Below are 27,514 nucleotides of genomic sequence, written 5' to 3'. Positions count from 1 at the left end.
TACAGTGACAATATTTCACACATATGATACATTTTGTATCAGACTGTTCACAGTAAATAACCCTGCTTGAAGAGTAGGCGTGTGATTAAGTTTGCATGGAAATTCTTCTTTGACTGATGATGACCTTGAGTCACTGTAGTGTAACAAAAACAAGTCACCAAATGTGATGAACTCTGTTTAGCAGAAGATGTAATGATATAATCACCAACACGGCCACACAGTTCTCCATGCCTCTTGGTCCTTTATGGTTAATATATTACATCTCTCATCTCTTAAATTGAACTCAACAACTCAAGAAAGGCTCCACGCAAGCACACGCACAAGCACACGTGCACGTGCGCACACACAGTAGGCTGATTGGTGCCTCATTAAGGGGAAAAGTGAATGGAATAGACCTAAGAGTAAACTGCAACACAAATACACGTACATCCATCCATGCACGCACACGCACACACACAAATACCTACAGAGAAGGAAATTGATTTCTTTAGAACATAGGGAGATCAAAAGACTTATTATAATTGGTTTGTAAATGTGGCTGAGCTCACCCACCCACTCTCTCCAACACATACAGCAGCATACACACCCTTGCACTGACAAACACGCATTGATCTGCAAAAACTTGTCCATAATATTACAGGAAGCAAATGTGTTACAGGAAGGTGCTGTTGCATGTGTAGGTGTGTTATGCAGCAATACCCAGTGGATGGCATCAAAAAATGCCTCCTGTGGATGGGTAGGTGGGGGATCTCTACCAAAAAAGAAAAATGAGGTCGCCTTACTACAACAGACCACAGAAACACAGTGTCAGAGACTGAGACACCGAAGAGAGCAGGGTGTAAAGGCTGGAGAATTGGGATATGAAAATGATCTTCCCATTATGAGGATTAATAATCATATATGCTCCTGGCCCTTTCTTCTTCTTTTCCCTCCCGAATCAAATTAATCACCATGGCTCCCTCTAGCTCAGCGTTTCCATCCGCTCACTTGTCTTTTTTTTTTTTTTTTCACCCACCTCCTCCTTGCTCCATCTTTCACTCTCATTCTTTCGCTAATTGGGCTATCTGAGGTGCTGACTTCAAAAAGGCACCTGCTATCAAACACAAAGTGAGTGTAAAAAAGTGAGAAAAGGACAGTTCAGCTTATATATACTGTTAGTAGATGAACAGTGTACAAATTCTAGTACTGTCACTATCATCTGGCAACTTGGTAAAATTGCATTAAAACAACCTCTGTTTGGATTCTGGTCACCTGTAATTATTACTATTATCATAATTAATAAGATTAGCAGAAAGAGAGAAGAAAACAAATACTAAAAAGTAGAAAACATACACAAGCACTTTAAAGTGAGGGATTAAGAACCAGTAGCTTAAGGCAGACTGTGGGGATAAGCTTGCCGCCTGAGACGTTATACACTACACTAACTGCTTTACAGCCACACAATTAGGGTGTTTACAATTGCAAATAGTCATAGCAGGTCTCTGATTGTAAGCCCTCGCATTCACAAAGTGCAATGATGGGAAAAAATAGTCTTTTTTGCAGAAGATGGCAGAATAATAGCACGGTTCCTCCACTACAAATATAGCACTGGAATTTGGCTGTTTACGTACTATTAAATTCCTGTGATGGAGATTAAAATAGAATTTTTCATCACATCAAGCTGTACAAATGTACAGTGAAACAGCTTGCCATTATCTTAGACTGGGAATCAGTTCAACCACATTCAAAAGCTTAGATACATGACACAACTCTGCATGGTCGTCACATGTTTTCTTTTCAAAAGGCAGCGTTTAGGTAAAATTAAGACACCCACCACTTAAACTGTACCTTTACCTCATTATGGTTTATCCACATCACACAAATTGATACCCTGGACCACAGAGAGAAAGCTGGTAGGTACCATCTGAGCAAGAGGTCGTGCACCTTCTGAAAACTTTGACAGTAAAAATCTAACTCAATTTATTGACTGACAATATAAATTAATATTTCTCATTTCCCACGTTAGCAGCTTAGTTTCATGTTTCCATCCTGGAGAATAAGATGATCGGTATCACAGCACTACTAACTGTGACCTTGGCTGCAATAGTTGTTTGCAAGGCAAGTTCAGCAGTTTGAGAGGAGAAAAGTCTTAAGGTATGAAGACTAGGCTAGAATAAATCAAGTAAGCTGGAGTATTTCTCCAATAGCAGTCTGTTCATGTTATTGTCTTGCCTGACCTTTGAACTACGGTTGAAAACATGTAGCCAAGTAGACTCAATGCTGAAATACAATTTTATCAGGCAGAAGGAGGTCTTAGTGTGTGTGTGTGTGTGCGTGCGTGCGTGCGTGCGTGCGTGCGTGCGCGTGTGAGAAACTAAAATAAGATGAGATGAGATTAATACATTTTAAAAAGCCAACCTAACACCAAAGAGGAAACATTTAGGAAAAGCTCAATAGTAAATTTGCTATAGATGATAAAATATTCATTACACTGACATAAACAAACAGATAATTGATGCCTAGAGTCTGAAACAGTTTCAGTGACTTTTGTGGATGTTTGGTGAGCTGTGCAAGACAAAAGTAATATCCCTTCATAATACAAGTAATAGAAGGTTTCAGTTCTGATTTGATTGGCTTGTGGGCCACATTTGTTAAGTTAAATTATAACATGCTCAGTAGCTGGAGAGTCAGTAGCATGGAGAATAACTGGCCTGAGCTTTACTACTGATACACAGATACACAGACTGAAAATAGAAATAACAACATACATAAAGAGCAAAAGATAAAATAGAAGTACACTGTGTGTCTGTGAATGTGTGTGTGTGTTTGTGTCAAAGTGTGAGATTGTGTCCACAAGAGCCATGTGCAGCCAGAGGGTGTGTCTCCCACCATCAGCTCTCTGCTCTTCCATTGAGCCTCTGAGGTCAACACCTCTGACCCTGCCCTGAGCACACTACACACCCCCCTCCTTCTGTTTTCTGGTTTTCTGTGTGTGTGTGTGTGTGCATGCAACCCCAGTTGCGCTGCTGGGCAGCTGATGGAGAGGAGGAGGAAGGGTCAGGGAGGGTCAGCGGTGGCTCCATGTGGTGTCGGTCTGCTTTTGCTGGGTAACAAGGAATGGGAGAACAAGAGGATGAGGAGGAGTAAGATGAGGATGAGGAAGAGTGAAGCTGGGCTCCCAGAGTGAGGGATAAGGAGGATGATAGGGAGGTCAGGAGGAATGCATTAGGCCTTGAGCCGTGTGTTTAAGCAAGAGATGGACAGATGAGGGGTTAGGAGTCAATCTGCATTACCAGAGCTGGTAGCTTATTGAGCCTGTGTGCATGTGCGGCCGCAGACACACATACAGTACACTCACTACGGATACAGTTGGGATCAGACCACACATGGGCACAAACACAAAACATAAGATGCTTACACAACAGTTCAAGTATTTACATGCTCCCAGAAGGAAGAATCATCCAAACTCATATCATCTCTTTTTACTGCTACAAAGATGATACTCGACCACCCACTCAATTCCCAAAATCAGGCCGACGTTACTCAATTTCAAAACTGTCTCCAAAACATTAAAGACTGGTTGGCTAATAATTTCCTTCACTTACATGAGGACGATACAGACCTCCTACTCTTTGGCCCCTGCACATCATACAATTGTTATTGCTCAGCACCTCAATCACTTTTCCGCCCTCATCAGACCACAGGCCAAGAACCTGGGTGTTATATTTGATGGCGATCTAATTTTCAACAAGCAGGTACATTCCCTTGTCAGGTCCAGCATCCAAAATAAGGCATTTCTAATCACCCTCTGAGCTAGAAAGAGTCATTCATGCATAATGTCATCCAGGCTTAATTACTGTAACTCCCTCTACTTGGGCATCTCTCAGGTTACCATCTCCTGTGTACAACTAATTCAAAATGGTGCTGTCCAGACCACAGCACCCCTATCCCTGTCTGTCTTTCTGAAGCACTTTGGTACAAAACCTGTTCGCTTTTTAAAGTGCTATATAAATTAAATAAACTTGACACTTTGATGAAATCCCAATTGTTCAAAATAATGTTTTATTCCTCACTAGCAGACTTCATCACATTCAAAACACGCACAGGAAATCAACAACACATACAGAGTAATAAACACCTGGTGTCTCTTTTTCTCTCTCTCCCTCTCTCTCACACACAGTGCATCCGCACAGGCAGACATACAGACAGGTGTGTGCCTATGAAAAGGCCACGGTGTCTTTATAGTCAGCTCTCAGAAAAGGTTATTAGACATCAACCGGAACAGACGGCTGTCTCAGCCAATAAAAAGGGGAGGCGTGGGTGCACAGGCCAAGGGGTAGGGGGGTCAAATTAAGGAGTGACAGGCGGACGTTAGGACTTGCCATACAGGTGAATGCAGATGGGACAGCTGCCAACACTGACATTTAACTGACATCAACAGCTAGCATCAGCCACGTGTGCCTGTGCGCTTCTGTTTATGTATATGACATGAGCAAGAGAGTGTGTGTGTGTGTGTGTGTGTGTGTCTGTGTACTGAGACTGAATCTGAAGGTCAGATGGAATTATATACACACCCACACACACTGTCTGTCTCTGAGTTCCTGGTGTCCTGGTTATGATATGAATATGGAGGAGTTAGAGCAGAAGGCACAGTGACACTAGGACAAGGTGATAGGAGTGGGCAGGTGTGCGTGTGTGAGCGTGCGCCTGTGTGTCAGCACTTTGTGCCAGGACAGCAGGTGGCTAGTCAAAGGACATCAGTGACCTTCTTCTTATCCCTACTTCTATCCCCCTTGCTTTGTCCATCTCTCCCTTGGTCCCTAAGTCCCAGTTCAGCTCACCCGGATGTGAGCACTGTCTCTGCACAACAAGTCATGGGCACATTGAGAAGATGAACACAAACACAGGTGTGGGTGGTTTATTCATGAACTCGTGAGTTGCTGGTTTGACACAGCGTTGCTGAATAATGTAAATGTGCAGTGTGTCCTCCTAGCAGAGGAAGACAAGGGTGAAAAAGGCTGAAGATGTGTGAAAAAAACACAACTAAATGGAAGTGTGTGTGCATGATATTCTTACCTTTAGTGGCTGATGGAAGCAGAACAGGAGGATTGAAATAGATATGGAGTTGGGGAGACAGGGGAGGGATGTGGGAGAGGTGAGAAGCAGAAAAAGACATTGCTTATTACTGTGAAAAACAACATGATAGCCACAGTCGTAAAAAACACAAAACACACACTCACTCTTTGTCTGTGAGGAGAAGGCCAAGGTAAGTTTGGCAAAGAGCTCATTGTTTTCAAATTGCTCCTCTTTCGCCTTAACCCAGAAACTGTTCTCAGAGAGGTCTTCAGGTCCAATCTAAGAGAGTAATGCCAGTATGTACAGAGAGAGAAAGACAGAGAAAATGAGAAAGAAAGATATGTATTGAATCTGTTAGCTAACCACATCATCAAATTGACTCAATTTTCCAAAAATGGTCATCTGTGCACCTGGCAAACAATGAGATGAGCAGATAAAGAAGTTGAGAGAACAAAAGAAACAGCAGGGCAGTAAAAGGAAGAGGCAGCAGTACGGTAGTGAGGGAGGGGACAAGGATGGAGTGAGGAAGGAAGACACAAAGAAAAAAGGAAGAGGAGGAAACAAGTAGTCATTTGCTCTCATCTTTGCACAGTCTCTACCACAAAGCATATTGAGCTTCAGAGCTTCACACACAGAAATGCAAAGAAATACAGGGGTTCCACTTTCTTCTTCCTGTCTTCACCCTTACATGGGTGCTCTCTCTGTATTCTTCTTTGTCTTGGTGTTGCACGCACACACACTCTCTCTCTCTCTCTATTCTAGTCACAAGACACAATTAACTTTGTATGTTTTTCCTCCACTTTCTGAGTGTTCTCATCAAGGGAAAAGACAAAGAGAGTGAAATCAAGAGAACGAGTGAGAAAGCAGTGGTAGTAAATTTACAGATATCAGGCCTTTCATTATGGACAAAGCCTCAGGGATGGGGATGTAGGACAGAAAAGAGAGTAGGGAGAGGAAATGTGATATTGGGATGAGCTGAAAGAGCAATAAAGAAAGCAAGAGAGCACGCAAAGAGGAGGATGAGACCAAGCCAGAAAAAAAAGTTAATTTAAATTACAAAAGAATACTGTCCTTTCTAGCAGCAATTTAATTATCTTTCAGTGGTGCAGTTAAAAGAAGAAGGCTTATTAAAAAGCAATTTCTGTGACATCCTCGTCAAACACTCTCACCAGCTAGAGAGACAGAGAGACAGAGAGAGAGAGAGAGAGAGAGTGAGTGAGAGAGAAGGAGAGAGAGAGGGGGAGGAGAAAGAGAGAGAAAGAGGGGAGAGAGAGAGAGAGAAGCTAAATGCTGATGAAGTCTGCTGAAGCCATTAAACAGTAGCTTTAGGCTAAAGAAAGACAGAGGGCCGTTTTGATGTTTTAACCATCACAGATGAGAGGGAGGAGAAGAACATGAAGCACACAGTCATGAGATACACGTATGCATGAAAGTCACTTTAGGTCAGAATCTCACTGTTAAAGCTCCATCTCACACTGTTGCACACATAAAGCACACGCTGAGCTATTACTAAGTGTAAATTGTAGAACTTGGCATGCAAAATTTAGTTAATGTTTGAATTATTTAAAATAAAACCCCTACCTGTTTTTATATGAGTATTATGCTCATGTGATAATGAGGAGCTGAAATACAGTTTTATTAGCACAGAACTACCTCATTTTCAACACTGGTGTGATTTTGGCATTAAAACAGGTTTTCACCATCCCAAGCAAACACAACTTTTTGGAAGAAAAAATTTCTGAAGATGCCATGGACTAATTCAGAGGGTTAGAGGGATGAGAGTTAGTTGTATTGCAGGTCATAATTATGAATAAGCTATTTAAGAACATAAGCTTTTCTCTTTTTTCACAATATTTTTATATCACCAGATAAACAGCTGACAATTTTGCAGTCGCTCTTTGAATATTGATAATATATTGGACCATCTATCTCAGAACTGACCTTGCGCCAGTTGGCTCTCTTCAGCTGGACCTCAGGCTTGTAATCCTTCTTAGGTTTGAGCCCATGAGGCAGCTGAGCTGGTGCAGGGGCACCCCAGCCTCCCATGCCAAATGGTGGAGGTGGAGGCATACCAGGGCCTGGTGGTGGAGGAGGGATACCAGGACACCCAGGCAGTGGCGGCGGTGGTGGAGGTCCCATCCCAGGTAAGGGGGGAGGAGGAGGTGGCCCTGGCATGCCAGGAAGAGGTGGGGGTGGTGGAGGTCCTGGCATGCCCGGTAAAGGAGGTGGTGGAGGAGGAGGAGGAATAGAAGCATGGCCTGGTAAAGGAGGAGGGGGTGGGGGCTGGGGAATAGGTATGGCTGCATGGCCTGGTAGAGGCGGAGGTGGAGGTGGAGGGGGCACACCTACATTCTGGCCAGGGAGAGGAGGGGCGGGTGGAGGAGGAGGCAAACCAGGTGTTGGCACAGGAACAGTAACTGTGACAACTTTAGTCTTGGCCTCTTCCAGATCCTTAGACAGCTGTTCGATCTGCAGGGAAGTAAGGACACAGCACATCATCATAAACATTGATTACCATCTACCACTGGACATATATTCAAACCATATGCAGTACAGTAATTTAATTTAATTCAATTCAAATCACTTTATTTATCCCCGAGGGGCAATTTAAAAGGCCCAAAGAGTAGCTACACACTCACATAATAAGAAACACAACACACTAAAAAGAAGAATGCATTGCTTAATGCTATTTATCATATAGCATGTATTGATTGTTATTTGCAGTTTATTGTTTGAATTGACATTAACTTTGTGTAGATTTGGCAACTTCCACCATTTCCAACGAACAGCCATGCCAACAGAGTGATTAAATTTGAGAGAAAAAAGAACAAAAGAGGGGGAAAGAGTAACACAGAGAGGGATTAAAGTCTGGGCAGGATTGAGTTTGGGGAGAGAATGGAGAACAAGGCGCAGAGAGAAAAACATAGCAGGGGGGAATTAAATCCACAGAGGAATTCAAAAGCTAAAGTTTTGAAGAGAAGGACAAATTTTTATATTAAAAGTGAGGGTGAATCATTTTTTTATTTCCACACTGAAATACTGATTAAAGTATTTATATCAGCGAGGCGACAATTCTTGAGAAAACTCAGAAGTCATTAAAGTTAGACAGCTAATATTGGGCTGTGAGAGAAGGAGCTGAATGTGAATTCTTTCTATGTGATTTAAAGAGTACACACATAGAGAAGTTCATTTACTCTAAGTCTTTCTAGGTGTATAAAGTGTAAACGTTGTGGATGTATGAGTGTGAACGAGTGTTTGTATGCAGAGCAACAAATTGTGCTGTTTCCTCAGACTTTGAAAAGAAGACAGTAACAGACATAAAGGGCCTCCGAGGCAGGCTTTCTTAGTGAGGCAGCAGATGAAAAGTTGGGCACAGCATCACACAGAGGAACAGTGAGAGATCTCTACATGTGAAGAAATCTTCGATGGGCAGTGCCTCAAACACAGGGAAAGTGAGCCATCTTAGTATGAGAAGCTTGTTTGATGCCTGGCTCATGATGTTGTTGATGCTTTGGACAACTGCGTGTGCGTGTGTGTGCATGTGTGTGTGTGTGTTTTTGAGCTTTTGTGTGTTGAGAAGATGCCTCTGCTGGCATTAGCCTCTTTGGATGAAGCTCATTCAGGGAGCTGTATAGTTATCTTACTGACAGACACACACACACACACACACACACACACACACACACACACACACACACACACACACACACACATATATAAACCGAGAGACAGATAGACAGACAGACACAGACTCACACACACACACACAAACACACACACAGGAACATCTTCATGTGGTTATGAGCACACATGCAGAGGCAGACGGTTCTGGGTCACTTGGTGCGTTTGTGAGTTGGGGTGTCACTGTGAGGCAGAGTCCAGCTGGTGTGGCAGCAGGACACTGACAGCTAAACAATCCTCATCTTTGCCTCCCAAGTGCATATATACACACACACACACACGTACACACAACACCCTGCATGTGTATCTGGGCCTTAAAAAATTCTGTTTGTCCTTAGGAAATTCTGTTTGTCCAATCTCCATCCCTTCCCTTTCTTCTTCCTTTAGTCACTCTTTATACTACCATTCCCCCACTTTCCATGTTTTTATTGAGTTTCTTAATCTCTAAAGGATTTGGCTTCTTCTCACAATATGCTTTTAGATTTTCTTCTTCCTTTTATGCCATGCTAGAAGTTGGCTAAATCATTTAAGGCCAAGGGGCTTCTGTGTTTGTGTGGGTGTGCATAGATGTTGGACAACTTTTGGTACTTAGACTTCTGCAATATTTTATTTCTTTAGGCCTTGAAATATTTTACTTCTTAAAGCTTTAGCAGAAGTTTGTGTTTTGCGTGCATGTGTTTCCAGGATAATAAAAAAAATGACTGATTCAAACATTTGACTCAGTTTTTATTCATTCTGTCCTAATGTTTTGGTTCTTTTATGTTGACAATGGCATGAAGTAATGATAGGAAAACAGTCTGAGGTCAACTCACCACTAAGATTTCTGGAGGTATGGTACCGGGTTCAACTCACTTTCAATTCAGTGAATTTGGGCATTTTGGACACTTTGGTCTTGATGGTGCTACTTTAGGTGTGTTTTAATGTGTAAAAGGCTTCACACAACCTTAACAAATTATACATTGTTTAAAAAAAAACAAAACAACAACTTACATTTCTATCATTCTCATGCCTCTTTAATTTTGGTCCAGTATCTCTTTATGAGTATATGGATGAAAATTTAAAGAGTTACATTTCAAAGGAGACCACAGTTAGGACTGTAACCGAAAGAGTTGAAGTATAGTGACCTTATTATTTTCAGGCTCATACACAAAATTGCCAGTGTTTAGATTAATTCCCATATCCAAACCTTATTGAACGAAGATGTCACATTAAGCTTATTGATTCAATAGTCCATAGTAAAAAAAAAACACCTCTATTTAGATTTTGAATTATTTGAATTGAAAAGGCACTGAGGCCCTCACAGACAGGTGGGTGGTGTATGTATTTGTGTTTACCTGCTGCTTCAGAGAGTTTAGCTGTTGTTGTAGTCCCTGGTTCTCCTTTTCTCGCTCCTGCTTAGAAGAAGCCAGCTGTTCTTTCTCTTGACTCAGGTCCCGTAGCTTCTGCTCATAGTCACCCTCCAGTTTCTTCAGCTCCACCTGCAACTCGTGGCGTGCCGTCAACTCTGCATCCAGCTATTACACATGTAGAGGGTCACAGAGAGGGACAGACTTAGGCACACTGTCCTAAAAAAGTGCTACGAACTGTTTTTGGTGACTTTACAGTTCCTGTGTAGCAGTCAGTTTCAAGGGGTATTAGCTTAAGGGCTAGTAAACGCAGGTTTTTTTTGTTTTCAGCTTTCACTCAGGTGCTAAAAAAATATCCCATTAGTAACCTGACTACACAGATACCGTGCCACTGTTGTCAAGTGGTGTTGCTCGTGTGTTTGTGGAATGAATATTCAGCTAATTGTGTGCAACATTTACTTATGCAGTACCACCAGTGACAGCCGCATCCGACTGGCAAACAAATCTCTTCCCCTTTATTTGGACAACCTCTGAAGAGGCGGCACAGACTGAGTGGGCAAATAAAACATAATAAAGTGGTGTGCATTTAGTAGTATTATACTGATACCTGAGAGAAAAAAACAACAGATATTTTTTTGGAGTAACTGAAAAATACAATTTAAAAATAAAAAATCAATATGTAATAATAATACTAATAATAATACTAATACTACTACTACTACTACTACTACTACTAATAATAATAATAATAATAATAATAATAATAATAATAATAATAATAATAATAATAATAATAATAACAATAATAATAATAATAATGAATGTGAAGGAGAACTGTCTAAAAACTTTCCAGCGCCTTAAAATGTGTCATTCTTCAAGGCAACATTAGAGACTGTGAGATAAAGGGTTATATAATGTTCATAATGTACTCATGAATAGATATCAGTAGTTTACTGTCAATGTTATCATAACCTGGAGAAGAATCTCTTATATTGATTAAGAGTTCCTGAACCTCATCTTCAGTAACTGGTAAAATATGAAAGTTTTCATTGATTGGAGAATTCATAAACTGAGGAGGCCTATAGCTGCTGCGTGGAATTGTGCAGACCAGAGCTGGACCAACTACTGAGAAAAAGCAATTAAAATTGTTGGCAATTAATTGTGGATCAGTGATAAGACCCCCATCAGCCTTAAATTCATTAGGTAACCGCTTGTTCTTTTTGTTGAGATACAATTAATTGTTCTCCAAGAAAGGGTCATGTCATTTTTGTTTTTAGATAATTCAACATTGCAGTTGTGTTTTTTTAGCTCCTCTGTTAATGTGGTTTAATTGATTTCAGTAATTTTTAAAATCAGGAAAGATTAAATGGAGTGGGACTGAGGAGATACAGTATGTGTTTGTACAATATCTGTTTAGTATTCAAGGATTTCATGATGGTTAAAGGTATCCATGGTTTGGTCGGTTTATGATGAGGTTTGGGAGACACCTATCCAGGGGGAAAGCACAGATCATAGGCCTGTGAAATACAGTACATTCTGAAAACAAAGCAAAAGCCTGATGTGGATCTATAGACTGTAGGACATTTGTCCATGGATTCTCACTGACCACTATTTTAGATGCAGTGTAAATGTAGACTTATCATATTCCTTGAATGCCATCAGAAAGATCTGATAATAATCAGTAACATCCCTATACACAACATCTGATTTCACATTCTTACCCAACATATTTGCAAAGATATTGTCTATCAGTGTGGCAGAAGCCTCTGTCACTCTGGTTGGTACTGCAATCATAGGATGAAAATAATAACAGTACATTGTGTTAATAAAGTCCTAATTAAATTGTCAGTCTTGTAGTTTACTATATTGATATTCAGATAACCTTTTAAACAGCAGTTTTACCCTTCTTAAGCAACAATATTTGCTAGGTCAGTATTGAATACATACAAACTAAAGCCAGCTATAGATACAAGTGATATGCTTTTCAATGTCATGGCTGTCTTTATAGACTGGGCTAGGGATGAGATATAAGGACACCCCCACCCCACCTATCTGGTCTTCTCAGCATCTATACAAGTAAATATATATAGGTTATCCATACAGATCAGCATTGTCTTTAGCCAAGTTCTGTTACCATATTACATTAAAAGAATTTGAGGCATAAAGTATCAGTTTTTGGCTGGCTGCATATGCTGATATGAATATGAATAAGGGAAAAGTCACTTTTTAATTTTTGGAGGTCAATAGAAGATTTAAATTCTTTCTCACTGTAGTAATCACATATTACGAAATAAATTTGTTTCTGTTGAGCAAACTGATTGTTGAAAAGTATTGGAAAAATTGTCAATTAAAGGTTAATTTGCCTGATCATACAGGTCAGTGTTCTCCATAACAAGCCAGAGACGAATGTAGGGAGGTTTTGGTAAAAAGTGTCAAATTGCTTGAGTGGAGATGATGTCATAGTAATTTGGTAGGGAGAAAAAACCTGTTATATAAAAGTCACCTTCTTGATCCTGATGGTAAAAATTCACTGTGTGGTTTCTGTCATCTGCTGAGGCTTTTCTGATTTAACCACCAGTCTAAAAACAGGTCTTCAAAGGCCAAATTATTTTATAAAAAAAAGTTATTTAGAGGATGACTGAAGAGAAATATAACATTTTGTAAAAATATTAAGTAAATACAGTCCTGATGCAACTGAAACACTAGTATCTCCAGTGAGATATGGGAGCAAAGAGTTCTTGCGTGCATAAGCTTTTAGCCTCCCTCTTGAAGCTGCAGAAGTTTCCATATCTCAAAAACATGTAGCCATTTCCTGCAGTCTAGTGCTTTCAGTTTCATTGTATAATTTACACTGCAAATTAGTGTCAATTATTGAGTTAGGATGCTTCAGTGCACTTGTATGAGCTCACTTCTCACTTCCATTTTAAAAGACTTCACATCCATAAAGAAAAAAGAGCAAGAGAAATATTTTACCCCCAGTTATATTTTTCTAACTTTCATAAATTTTCAAGGATTTTTCTTCTAGGACACTTGACAAACAGGATAAGAGTATTTAAACAGATGAATACATGAATACACAGACACACATGACTGTTTAATTTGCACACAGCAGATCTGTTACTCTTGCTGTCAGCATCCTGACAGCCTCACCCTTAATTCCTGCCAAAGAGACTGCCTGCAATTACCCCATCATGCACAACTGGCACCATGGTGTGTGTGGTCAACGAAAATGAATCCAAGTGTGTTCATGTAATGTGTATTTGTGTTCAATGGCTATGAGCCTGTGCAAGTGTGTGTGTCTTTATGTGTGCCAGGATGAAGGCTAGTTTCACCTCCCTCTTTGCAATTATCCTGTCACTCGGACAGAATCATCAGGGTAGCAGCACACTGCACTCAAGGCATTTACCCCGATTGCTAGCCTGTAAGAATATTTGTCTGCACGTTGGCTGTCAGACAGACATGTGTATGCTCATTCTCTTAGTCACCCTCTGTTTGTCCCCTTTTCTCATTTGTCATCCCATGTCAGCCACACACTGGTCACACAGAATTTCATTATGATCCCCAGTGTGTCTGTGTTTGTCAGGGGGAAATGTATGATTTTCTGTTGTGTCAATATGATTGTAATAGCTTGTGTGCTTCTGGGTTGACAAGTAAGTTTGTCTGTGTGTATAGCAAGTTATGTATGTGTGTACGCATGTGCACTCATGATTGTAAATATGAATACATTTGTGTGTATATTTCACCTTCTTCTCCAGCTCAGTGGCCTTGGCCTCACTGGTCTCCACCTTGGTCTGGTCCACCATGTTGTCTGTGGACAAAGAAATGAAGAAAGATGGGAAAGGAGAGAGTGAGTGGTGGATAAGGGCTTCAGACAACACACCTGCACACACATAACCGTAAGGGCACTGCATCCTTCTGTCTGGCACAAGCTGTGTGCATGCATAAATTCACAAACAGAAACATACACACCAAGCAGGTGGCCTATCCGTCACTCTGTTTTTCTCTTGGAATAAATAAAGTTAATAACTGTGAGGCAATTGTGGAGGCATCTTATTACGATAGGATGCTATCTGTTGTTTCTTCTGGACATTTTACCTTTAAAGCCTCCAATACATATACCCTTGTTTGACTATGTATATGTGTGAGAAAGGTGGGTGAACACCAATTTCCCTCTAAGTGAAAAATATCTCACACCACTTTTTTGAATTCTTCATTCATCTGTTCTTTTTGGATATATTGAAAAAAAATAAAAGAAACACTCTAGAGAAATCCATTATCAGAGAATCTGCTTTGCAGAGGGCAGGGTTAGAAGGACACAGACTGACCAACAGGGTATTTTTACAGAATAATTGCAGGGTCTACAGGTGGTTCAGTGCCAAAGGGCTTTGCGAGCATGTGCAGTAAAAGAGCTAATTAACATGAAGATGAATGCCGCAAAGTCACTGGATCAAAGACAGCTAATCATGATGCCCAGGAGGGGGATCAAGCACATAGATCGCTGAGATAGAAGAGCTGTGAAAAGCTAAAATAGAAAATGAAGAAATTACATGAACTCATAGAAAACAGAATCATATAGATTGTGAGATAAAGTACAGCTGCAATGGAAAAATGGCTAGTGGAAAAGGGAGTTGAAACTATGCATGATTCTTACTATCTAGATAGATTTGTAAGCGAGGCAGAGCAAAGGGAGAAATCTATTTTGCGAAAGAGAAGGTTTTGCCAGATGAAAGAACTTCACAATAATATGCCAACCCGCATACAATTTCAGAGTGTGCATTTGTGTGCGAGTTTACATGGTTATTGGATGTGTAATGGAGGGGGGGGTTACTTCTGTCATGGTGGCTGGGCTAAATGGGACAAACTTCGAATAGAGAGCACTAAGGGAGACAGAATGTAGGGAAAAAAACTGTGCTGAATTTCAGAGTTCAAAGAAAAACACTAAATAATGCATGCAGGGCAGAATTGGGCTGCTTTCCACCGATAATAACTCTGGCAGTCTTAAAGGAGGCCAGCCAGCCTGTGTGTGTCAGGACGCATTTAGAAGCAGTGCAATTAGAGCCTCCTGTGGTGAGCAACGGAGACCTGCCATAAAGGAATATTGAACTCTTGAGACATGGCCTGCACCTCCAACCCTGCTCTGGTTTAGCTTACAATTGTCAGCAGGTGGTTCACAAAATCTATACATGTATATACCAGTGGTTACCACTTTTCACCAAAACGCTTATATTTTGGTAAAAATGCAGCATTTTAGGTTTGTTTTCAATAGAGAGTGACAGGAGATGACATGGATCAATAGCCATTGTAATACATTCTTGATCCGTGTAGAAAAGTGTGTGTCACCGCTGTAGCTTGCAGGGATTTTGTCTCTTCCTCACAGGCACTAAAGCATAGGAGGTGCTTGCAGACACATTTGATTCCTAATTATCGGCATTTGACCTACTATACTGTGAAATCAGATTCTGCTTAGATTGTCAAAGCTTTTACCCTCTTGATAAAATTTATTTTGCAGCACCAACATATGACTGTAAAACCTGTAGCACAACTTAGCCCACACTAATGCACACTGCCTCTCTGGCTCCACCTTGTGTTGTTTCTGAGCCACTGCACATTTTGTCCACCTTGTAGATAGCCAATATGACATGTATTATGGCCAAATTCACTTAAATTAAATCACAATGGGCAGGTATATTGCCATTAACAGTAACACAGTGATTGGAATGGTGCAGTGAAATATGGTTGAAAACAACAATGTTTGATTTTCCCTGGCCAGTGTATATTCTGTGCCTGTATATAGCTTTAAATATTACGTGTGTTGGGTGATGGCTATAAGGCAGCACCATGGACAGAGGCGAGAAGAAGGGAAAGACTTGATCATGTGTGTGTGGTCTAGTCAAACAACTCACCTATCAAGTTTTCAATGTTGAGGCTAAGGTTACGGCACTTGAAGTCAGGGTCTGCTCCATTCCTGTGAAGCACGATCTGAGCGATACACTCGTCTATCAACTTGTAGTACTGAGGCCTGTGGGAAGGAGGGAGTGACAGATTTACAGAGAGATGGATTAGGAGACAGAGAGAAAGAAATGGAGAAAGACAGGGGGAAGATAAGACGAGAAGGATGGAAGGAGAGTAACAATAGAGAAGGAACGTTTACATGTGGTGCTGGAGATAACGTAAGAGATAACGCATAACTCTCAACATCCTTTGCATGTTGTGTCCACAATGACAAATATAGCATATGTATATAATAAATGTGGCACATTATGTGAATAGAGAGTGGGACTGACAAAGTGCAAATGGGTTCATTTGTGCAGATTAATTTGTGAACACACATGCTTTGTCACTCTGTCTGCAACTGAGATTGTCTCTGTCTGTGTGAGCCTGACAGTTTGAGTTTCTTGTCACAAAGATTGATTGTGTGCAACTGTGCTCGTGAGGGTGTGCTGGTGTATGTCCAGCGCCCTGTCTGATCAAGCCAGCTTCAGACAGACACTCAATTTTGGAGGTGTCTTATTCCTTGACCCCATTAGATGCTGCCAGAGTCACAAACTCAACACCTTATTTATTCTGTCTCTCTCCTTCCCTCCTCTGTCTCTCTTAGTCACCCTGCCTTTGTCTTACACTTACTCCAATCATTCACTATATTTCAAGTTTTTTTTTTTTTTTTCCATAAAGCTTAGATTCATCCATGGAGCGAGAGAGACATCTAGTGTCATTCTGGAGAACGGAGTCAAAATGAAATAGATTTGTATTTAACTATATCCTGGATTTCTCTCTTTGTGAGAGCAGATCAAATCCCAACAAATTAAATTTAGACATTAGGTGTGTTAGGAAAGAGGTTGTTCACAGGCATAAGGCTATAGACATTTTGACAAATTCGAAACTACAAATATTGATGGCAATGGGTTTTTCTCTGTCTTTTAAGCCCTTAAAAGTTTGTGGACATGCATAGGCATGCATGACTATAACTATGGCCATTTATATGAGTCCATTTGTGTAAATTCCCTGGACTCCATCTCAATTTGATATTGAAATACAGCAAGACTGAGAAGGAAAAATAGAGCAAATGGCAGGTACTCTTTCATTCATTCCCACACAAATGCTAACCCTTTCATTTCCTGTATGTACTTCCCTCATTTCCTCAACATCTACCTAGCAATTTATCTTAACTCTCAATTTCTTCCTCATTATTGCCTTGCCCTCCACCTCCCTTCTCCTTCCATCTCTGTAATTACCAAACTGTGTTTTCTGCCAGTCTACAGCTCTCCCTCCCACACCTCTCTTCCTGTCGCTGTGTGGAGTCTATTATGGACCACCTCTATTGTGTTCCACCGGATCACCTGAATGAAGAAAGCAGGAAGGAAAGGAAGCATGAATGAGATAGAAGAGGGAGTAAAGAGACTTTAACTGGGACCAGATGTTGGGACCAGCCTACTTTTTCCATCATCACAATTTATTCCCCAAACTGTGCTAAAAATACACAACAATTTCCTGTCGGATACCATCAAGACAACACCGGACAACACAACTAACTCAACTCAAATATGTGCATGCCTACACGTTTTTGTGCATTTTGCCCTTTTCTGTGACATTTCATTATGAAAACCAGTCTTCCACTCCTGTTGTCAAGCGTGTAAGTGGACATACTATATGTGTGTAAATGTGCACACACTATCTACTCCCATCTTGTCATTTAATCATTCCCTCTTCCTGTTTCCACAGCTACACCCCTGAGGGCTTTGGGAGATAGAGGGGAGAGACATTAGCATATTTCTGGTGATAAGAGGTCATGGTGCTCATTTCTATTAAAATGGAATTTGACTTTTTTGCATGTATTAATTTCACTTAGGAATGGTGCACTAAAAAACAAACAGGAAATGAAGGGAGGGGCTACGAGGAGGGACAGGTGAATGAAGAGAGGCAACAGAAAAAAATGCAAAAAAACTAAATTCTCCTTTTGTCACTGTTATTTTGGCATTTTTTGCATGACCACATAAATATTATGTAGGAAATTGCAGCTTTGCATTGTTCTACATGCAACTTTTCTCTGCCCACCTCAGAAAACTGTGATTGTTATTTGTTATGCCTTCTTGAATATTGTTTACCATGAAGTGTAAGGTGATATGATGATCTAACAGTGACGGTATTTTTTATTTTTATTTTACTTTAACACGGCAATCCCAGATGATACAGTATCTAGTCTCTTATTACAAAACATATCAGCTGTGTGAATATTTGAATTTGTGAGCAGGAGCAAGTGTAAGAGAGTATGTACTGTATACTGTGTGTGTGTGTGTGTGTGTGTAGTACCTGGCCAAATAATCATTACGGATCAGCAGCAGGTGCTGCATCAAGGACTGGAAGTAGCTTTCAGCTTTGGAGTCCTTCACAGTGTTGACCAGAATCTCAAACACTTCCCTCACATCATTGAAGCAAAACAAGTTAAGGCTCAATTAGGACAATAAGAAGAAGAAGAGGTTCAGACAAATATTAAATACATCATACAGAACATCTTCAATAGTCACTGTAGCAAAAGCGATGGCAACTCTGAATAGTCTTGCACCAACATTTCCTGCATATATAACATATGTAAGGCTTTGAACAACACAACTGAACACTGTCCTTTGTGCACCACAGAATTTCAGTGACATACAAGTCAGATGGACACTGGACTTGTTCATCCGAAAACCTATGTTGTGTAGCCACAGTGTGAAGTTATCTGTTCCTAAACAGCTCAATCAGACAGGTATGTTAATGTTTTAAGGGGTCTGAATACACTGTATGTAGTCAGTCAGACTGTGTGTACACTGTATTGAGTAACCCTGGGAGACACCTTGTGTTGGAAATTGTAACTGCATGTCAAAAGCAGCAGAAAGCACTACAGCAGCTGGTGAAATTAAAAAATACAGAAGATTACACTAGCTCCCTAAGGGAAATATTAATTTAAACTGTTTTGGAAGAAAGTGGTCAGGCTAATTATAAAGGGGAAGAAATGAGCAGCCTTTTGTGTGAACAATTGACTCATTTTTATAATTCAGGGAACAAATGCATATGATTCTACATACAAAGTGTCTGAATCATACATATTTTTTCATTATGAAAAACAAATCAAATGAAGGTTATTCCTCTTGCTCATCAAGCTAGCAAAGTAATGTAAATATAAAAGTATAAATGCAAAATTATGTTGTAACCAGGTTATAGATTTTGTCAGAGTGACACTTTTCACTTTCAAAGTCAAAAAGTAGACTTTGAATTTCTGCAGAGGAACAATTTTTTACAGTGGAAGGATATTCCATCTCAATGCGAATATCATCAAGACGTGCTTTGAGGTCCTCAGAGTCATCCTCAGCCTGCTCATCAAACACGGTAAGTTGCACCCTCAGCTCTTCATTTTCTATCGTCCGCACCTCCTGTGGAGAGAGGGATAGGATGCAGGTGGAGGGATGAAAAGCCAAGAGGGAGAATGACAGGAAGAGTGTGGTAATCAAACATTGAGTTGAGAGAAAGTTTTTACAGCATATGAGTGTTCGTCAGCCAGTCAGCAAGACAGAGGCATCAAGAGTGAGAGAGACATGAAGAGTAAGGCTGTACAAATGTGTGTTATTGGGGAGTCACTCTGAGAAGAAAGATCAAAAGAGTGGGACTTCTGTACCGTCAGCAGGTCTCTGAGTCCCAGTCTGAGTAGTTCAGAGCGAATATGGATCCTGAAGTCCAACTCTTCTCCTTGGCTGATCAAGGCGTTGATTAGCTGCATGCAGCCACCCTGCCAAAAACACATCATACTAGAATTACCACCTTGCAGGTGTATGCCTCCACCAACAAGTAAAGGTACAGTTTACACGATTCATATATTTAAGTAGTGCTGTTTGTCAAACAAAAAGGCAAAAGGGATTTATAATCATTCAAGTATGTGTGGGCATCTGTGATCAGTATATATCTATATATATATATATATATATATATATATAGATAGATATAGATATAGATATATATATATATATATATATAGATAGATATATATGTAGATATGTACCTTAAGAGCAATGTTGTTACTGTTCATGCCAGCAAGGAGAGGTTGAAATCTCTCAATGTCCTGTCTCTCAGCCTCCTCTGTAATGGCCTCCAAGACACGTTCATGGCTGTAAAAAAATACACAGTTGTGTATAATAAATTGTTAGTGCATGTGGCTAAATTAAAAAAATACATAAGTAGAACATTTACCATGAAAATATAATACATAAAGTAAAAGTGCATTTTGTTGCTTTATTTGACAGCTAGTCAATAGAGCAGTTCAAGACTGTGACTTGTGCTCCACAGTTTAACTGTGGGGAAGAGATGACCATAATTTCTGTGTGTTCAGCTTATTAAATGGCATCATGTCAACCTTTCACTAATGCTTACAGGTTATCAGAATGATGCAAAATGGAGATGGCAGACAGCAGCTTGACAGCATCCACCATCATATGAGGCACTGCAGGGTTGATGGCTCTGACCAGCAGAGGAATTCCCTCATCTGACTCCAGCATGGATTTTAGACCGTACTAAAAGGGAGAGAAAGGAGGGAGGTAAAGTCTGTTAGGGTTCCTTTTCTGCAGGCAAGAGGAAGGCAGAGCTTTCATGGTTCAAATTATAGTGTTTACATCAGAAGAATAAGTCTCTCAGTCCAGATAAAACTTTCTCTGACTAAAACAACCTGAAATTGACATGCACACATTTATTTTTAGAGTGTTGGTGTAACAATCTGACAGCAGCTAGCACTTTTAAAACTGACTGCATGATTACCATCTATAGTAAGCATTATTACTATAGGTTGTTGCTATGGACAATGATTCAATTAAGGCTATGACAAATTTACTGTTTATTCAATATGTAATAATATGTTAAGTTTTTAGCTGTTATGACACTGATCCTTGTGAATCAGTACTATGTTACTTTAAGATATCAAAAGTAGTATAGCATTCTGTCTCTCTTAAGCACTAATAACTGATATATAATAATTAAATATGAAAGATTTTGAATAGATCTATACTGGTTACTAAGAGTTAGACACATCAATGGACAAAATACTCAGAGCATTCTCAAATGTTATCAGTGTCTGCATTCACTGTAATGAGCAGACCAAAGTTTAGCCCTCTAGTGGAAGAACTGCTACACTACAACAAGGACATGAAATGGACAAACGATGGAAAGGATTAGGTATTCTGATGCAGGTAAAGAAACAGTCAAGCATCTTACCTTGTTGTTCATAAAGGCTTTTAGACACCGAATGATCTCATGTTGGCATTTCACTCCCATCATTCTAGTTGAAAGAAGAGAGCAGACACACACACAGATATTACAAACACATTGCTAGAAAGAACATTTTTTGTGTTCTGTGGATTAAGTGTCTTACGGGTACTCGTCTTTCTCTTCCTGCATTCTCCTAAGCAGATTGAGCAGCAACGCCAGGCCTTCATCTCCAAAGTTCTGCACCCAACTAGAAGTGACAAGACCACATGATAAGTACACTGATATTTTTTTTTTTTAATAATTTTGAATTTCATCACACACTTTGTTCCTTCTAGTATTTCCCATTTCTATGGGATGTATTTTCGCCGATTTAATTTAGCTATTTCTGTTTTGATATGACTACTTGTGTCTTCTGCATATATTATGATAAATGATACATTAAATTAATGGCAACAATGACCTCTATGCTTCAGGGTTATACACTGTATATTACAAGTGGACAATAATAGCCAAGTGTACTGTGACATACTTGTATTTCTTGTCATAAATTAATTTTATTATGTAAAAAATTGCTTGTTTTTCAAATTTGCTGATGGTTTGTTAGCCATGGAAGGTTTCACTCCTTTCTCAAATAAAACATGTTGGACTAACAGCATTATGTTTAAATAATGACAGTTGAATTGTTATGTATATGGTCATAAATCTACCGATTGGGGCTTTCAAGGTCAAAGGACAGCACAAATTAAATGTTTTAAAACTTTAAAACAGTGAATTAATCACACATCTTAACATTGACACCAAAGAAAGACTCTGTAATGCCAAAGTCAAAATCTATACAAACCCCCCAGCGCGCGCGCGCACACACACACACACACACACACACACACACACACACACACACACACACACACACACACACACACACACACACACAAATTATCACTAGAGCAGTTGGCTGTCTTAAGAAGTCACATAACAAAGAGTGTGTTTGCATGGAGTTCACCTGTGAGAGCGAATGTTTTTCATTGTAATTGGCCCCTTCATGAAAGTATTTAGCAGAGGCTTCTTTACCAGCAATTGAAGCCTAAGTGAATAGGTCTGTATCAGCTTTGTGTGTCTAAACACTGCAATTCTTCATGATTATTCTTTGCCAAAAGGTCAAGGTCTGTAAAGTTGCATGGTAATCATGAAAGATGAGCAATTTCTAAGTACTGCTCTAAATCTCAACTGAATTGTGGTCTGAAATCTGACTTGGCACCAGGAGATTGACAGTTATTCTAAAGCAATCCTGCATTTATTTGACAAAGTGTTCTCTTTTTATATGCATTGTGTGTATCTGTATGTAAGTATGTGTGTATTACCTGACAGGGTTGTTATTGAGTGAGACTCGTAGAGACTCCAGACAGCTCAGCAGCACTGGGCCTCGGTAGTCTGACTTTAACTCCTGGATGTACATCAAGGCTGATCTGGAGCTCTCCTTCTGGTTTTGACCCTAATGAACAAAAACAAACAAACAGCAGGCACACAGACACAAATTCACTTTGTTTCTGCATTTATAGTTTTCTTCTCACAGGTTGTAATTTGTTTTATTTCCACAAGAAAGCCCAACTGGAAGGCACAGAGGGCAACAGTCAAGCTTAATTTGAAATGTTGATTTGCAGAATTAAAGGGTACTGCGTGTAAGAATTTTCTCCTGATAAGGCTTATTTCACAGTTAAATGAACTGTACTAGCAACCATCAGTGCTTGGTTGAACAGGTCCCTGCAGCTACTTACTTTCAGCATATTTAATTATATTTCTCCTGCTGCTTTTGAAAGATTATTTACCCAATTGAAGTATGAAAAGTGCAGCTGGTCCTGCCAATGATGTTATGATTTTTTATTGATTCTACATTTCAACTGTGAATACAGTATACAGTATATAATAAATTCAGTCTGAATAAGGCAGTACTCCAGTCCTTGAACATTCTTTACAGATAGTCAATGGATGGCCTTAGTCTGCAGACTACACAATGACTACTATCTGATCTTTCTTTTTTATTTTTTATTTTTAATTTAGTCTTGAAAACACATTCGTCTGGTTTCATTCAATTTCTGTAAGTGAATATGACAAAACAGGCCCATATGTGGCACTATGTATTTAGCATAGGACTATTAAGCATGGGACTATATGGCATGTAAAGGTCCAAATGTGATGTAACTTGTACCAATATTAGCCAAAACTGAAAAAAAAACAACAACTTGGATGCAGCTGTCTGCAAATTCTCTTCAGCACACTGTATTGGTCCTACTTATTTTGATACTGACAGCTTTAGATGTGTGGAGGTACTGAGAGACCATCTCTCGCTTGATCATTATGTCCTTCTGTCTTAGAGGCTGCTGCTTCTCCTCATTCAGGTTCATATCCACCTGGAGAAAAACAGGAGGAGGGGGAGAAGAAGAAAAAGAAAGAGGTTGGATGGAGAGGTAAACATTAAGTATTGTGAGACGAGGATATTTAGTATGATAAAAACTAAAAAAAACAAGAAAAAACAAACTGTGGAAAAGCAATTAATAAACAGAAAATATATCATAAAATGGGGTCCAGGATACATTTGACAAATTACTATGACGTGTCTTTCCTAAATTGGACACAAGGTAGATAAAGCCACTGTGAGATACTAACAGATGCTCTGTTTAAATGTTTGAGCAGAGGTGATTTAACTGTGCAGAGCAGAATCATTAGATTATACTACTTTAATTAAAGACTATTCTTGACTCAAGAGATTAGTCCTTTGTGCTGTAAGGTAGTCCTTCATGTTTTTGTCAAAGCATATCTATTTGGAGCAAACATACAAAAAGAACAAACTCTTTTACAATGTTTTTTGTACACACATTACACTATGCTTTAGATTGTATTTAATGGTTTTGGAGTAATTCTTCATTAACGGTCAATATTCAGTGAGTGATTAAGTTTTTGTGTGTAAAATATACCAAATACAAGTTTCCATAGCTGTTCAGCTGAGTTAATGAATTGGTGATTCACACAGAGACACAGACACAGACACACACACTTTTACGGCCTCTCTCACCAGCATCTGTTCAAAGAGCTCCAGGACGTATTCATCGCTATGATCATGCAGCATGGCACTCTGAGGATTGAGCTCATAGCTGGCAGCTGAAGAGTGACGCTGACCTGGCATATGGCCGGGCTTCTCCTTGTCCTTTTTTATCCTCATGCTGGTGAAACGCTCCAACTGGATTGGCAAATAACATGACACAGGTTAGATGAAAGAGGTCAGAGTGAAAAACTGCAAATTGAAATCCATCACTGTAGGGCCACAAAAACGAGGTAGCGATCCCTCATCAACTCACATTTTGAAAATAGGTCTACTGTCTTAATACCAACGTTAAACAATTATTTCTCCTTTATTTCTCCTTCAGTTTTGGCATTCTTTTCTTTCTCATTTTCTTCAACAGTAGAAACCTTTCAACAATGTGAGACGATGATTAGGGATTAGAGACATCAAAGGTTTTTGCACACAAACATTACCACACAAAGTCAACATGCAGTTGACACTGATGGGGAATTTCCTTCCCTCTGGTTTTAATGACTTTCTGTGGTACATTACCAGTACTTGCAAATGAAAAACTAAACTTTAAGGTGCATGTAACTAAGGTGCATGTAACCTTGGCACATATTGACATAATGACCCTCCATAATGATTCAGTACGTATGATTTTGGCACCCTCCTGTTTCAGGCACATGAAGGCATCACTGCTTTATGTGCCAAGTATTTCATGCTGTCAGTGTGCATCTTGAAAGCATGCAGCACATGACAAAACACAGATACTTAATAACATGTGTTAGGGTGGATTAGATTTGAGACAGACGGTGACATGGCAATAAATGGATAATGGTGAGTTTGTTTATTAAAGAGCACAGTGACAGATGGACGAGTCGAGCACACAGGTGATGGTGGTAATCCGTAACCAACCTACCTCATCAGGAAACAGCCGTTTGAGTTTCTGTAGAGGGTGAACAAATGAAAGGGAGAAGTATGCCACGGAAGGGTAAGAGAAATCAAAAAGACAGCAGGGAAAAGCAGTGACAAGAAGGGAATCAGATGGAGGGAGAAAAAAAAAAAGAAGACTCAATTAGACAGAAATCATATACGATAGGAACCAGATGCAGGAAACTGTCAGTTTCATGACATGTTTCATGAGTGATTCACAGTAGGACAGAGGGAAACCCTGCAAGGGAAACACTGTGGTAACTCCATCCAGTTATTCATACACATTTCTAGAGGACAATTACATCTAAATTAGTAAAGACATTCTAACTTGAGTTAATTAAGACATTTGGAAGGTAGTAATTGCAGGTGATCGACAGTCAACAGTCATCAACAGTAAAAGGTGGGTCAGCAGAAGGAAAAAGGGAAAGCTCCACCATTGTATCTTTAATAATTACAAAAAAAAAAACACTAGCATGTCTTGGCCACTAGATGTCAGGCTACACCCAATAATGTTCCTGCAGGAAGCCCAGTCCAATCAGCAGTACCAATTTTAGATCAGAAAAACTTGCCCTGAGAAGGCTTGTGTAGAGCAAATAACACAAAAATATCTCTTAAAATAAGCAGACCTAACATTAGTATCACAAAGGGAAAATGAAGCGTTAAGAAAAACCCATAATGAAAAGTTCAGTTTTCTTATTAAAGTTTAAGGAGGACGACATAAACATTTAGTTCTTGATAGCAAATTTGCCTAGTATTCAAATTTAAAGACAAGCTGTTTTCCATGTATTTTGACAGACAAGTGCTTAACTATGTCAACAACCTACAAGACAGATCAGTCTGGACAAAACACTCCTTGTTCTGAAATCAAATAGTATGCAACCCCGGGGAGGGGTTGTTTGAGCTGCAAAGGCCTGACAGTCAAGGGGGTCACAAGGTCAAACACAGATCCTCTTGTTTAAGGACACACACAAACAGACTGAATACAGTGCTATTCACAGATGTTTCCTCTTCTCCTGCTGTTGGTTAAAGCCTAAAAGAGCTGCACTAGCCTCCTTATGGTTAGGCTTGTAAACAAAATATACACTCAATATTTCTCATGTCTCTTTATTTCAAAATATGAGTAAATTCCTAAACTTCCTGAAATTGAGGTACAGGGTAAAAGAAGGGAAAGCATGTGCATAAATCAACTATTGCACAAAACAACAGTTAGAGCAAATGTTTAGCATTACCTTTAAATTTTTCATAAGTAAACAAAATGAACAAGTGAAAAAGCCATGACAGGTTTTTCCAGCATTGCTGCTTCTTCATCTTATCTTTCAGCCCCTCTGCTATGTACAGCTGCAAAGATAAACTGGCAGACTACAGTGCGGTGCCATTCCATTTTATCGATGGACTTTGAATACAGCTGGGTTAAGACAACAAAATGGTCATGTCTGGGTGAAGAAAGAATCAAATATACCATGAACACTGTGACTGCAGGTTTTGCAAATTAAACACATTTACTCTAGTAAGACCTGATCAAGCTATTTTTTTCTTTATAAAAGGGCATTAATTACTGTGAAAACAAGGTTGTCAAAGACTTAAATTATGACATTAGGTGCTTCTACAATTCTCTGAAGGCGCTATGTAGAGACTGTCAGTGTTATCTTCTAAATGTATAATACTCACCACAGCATCAAACCTAGTGTTGTTAAGGAAAAGGGCTCACTTATTGGAGGCCTTTTTTAAACATAATGGTAACTATGGAGAATTGTCTTTTCTGAAAAAAGTGTCTTCCTTAAGGCTCATATTACTGGTATATTGCAAAGTTGTGACAAATTGTGAAAAATTGTTTTTCAGTAATGTAAAATGACACCATCTACTAAGCTACATATCTAGTGACTACTTCAGTAAAACTATTCTGTATTTTGTAATTCTAGAGCTTCACTTGCTATTATTTTTTGGCTTATATTCTCTTTGAACTCCAGATGTCTCTCAGCTCTAAATTAAAATGAGTATTGTGCGATTTAGCATTCATGTGTCTTGAAATACTAACGAGCAAAATAACAGTGGGACAAACCCAATTCTACCACAATGCATTGTGATACATTTGTTTTGTTCCTTCTTGACTGTGCTGGTGTGAAATCACATGTCTTGCCTACAAGGTGTCAGTCTACACCCAATGATGTCCCCATAGGAAACTCACTGTTAGCAAAGATGCTCAACAGTTATA

General features: G+C 39.6%; 1 protein-coding gene across 3 annotated transcripts in view; it reads right to left on the bottom strand.

Moving 5' to 3' along the window:
• Positions 1–2,802: 2,802 nt before the first annotated feature.
• The window catches only part of LOC139606353 (protein diaphanous homolog 1), a 44,406-nt gene continuing 19,694 nt past the window's right edge, over positions 2,803–27,514 (bottom strand). Inside the window, exons 2-18 of one of the 3 annotated variants that reach the window (XM_071458455.1) lie at positions 25,289–25,315; positions 24,379–24,543; positions 23,615–23,716; positions 22,670–22,800; positions 21,472–21,555; positions 21,315–21,378; positions 20,481–20,620; positions 20,113–20,218; positions 19,732–19,842; positions 19,372–19,489; positions 18,390–18,507; positions 15,986–16,101; positions 13,826–13,890; positions 10,071–10,250; positions 6,997–7,524; positions 5,205–5,334; positions 2,804–3,076 (exon numbers count right to left, since the gene is read on the bottom strand). In XM_071458455.1, coding sequence (XP_071314556.1) covers positions 2,904–3,076; positions 5,205–5,334; positions 6,997–7,524; positions 10,071–10,250; positions 13,826–13,890; positions 15,986–16,101; positions 18,390–18,507; positions 19,372–19,489; positions 19,732–19,842; positions 20,113–20,218; positions 20,481–20,620; positions 21,315–21,378; positions 21,472–21,555; positions 22,670–22,800; positions 23,615–23,716; positions 24,379–24,543; positions 25,289–25,315 — 2,358 coding nt within the window. In that variant the 3' untranslated portion in view covers positions 2,804–2,903. Of the gene's footprint in view, positions 3,077–4,541; positions 5,065–5,204; positions 5,335–6,996; positions 7,525–10,070; positions 10,251–13,825; positions 13,891–15,985; positions 16,102–18,389; positions 18,508–19,371; positions 19,490–19,731; positions 19,843–20,112; positions 20,219–20,480; positions 20,621–21,314; positions 21,379–21,471; positions 21,556–22,669; positions 22,801–23,614; positions 23,717–24,378; positions 24,544–25,288; positions 25,316–27,514 lie in introns of those variants that run through there. The other 2 variants (XM_071458456.1, XM_071458457.1) reach the window with 2 other exon arrangements.

Source organism: Trachinotus anak, unplaced genomic scaffold (genome assembly GCF_046630095.1).
Source record: "Trachinotus anak isolate AG129_WGS33_773 ecotype Australia unplaced genomic scaffold, CSIRO_AGI_Tana_v1 ptg000021l, whole genome shotgun sequence".
Taxonomy (NCBI): Eukaryota; Metazoa; Chordata; class Actinopteri; order Carangiformes; family Carangidae; genus Trachinotus; species Trachinotus anak.
This window is presented reverse-complemented; position numbering and strand designations above follow the sequence as displayed.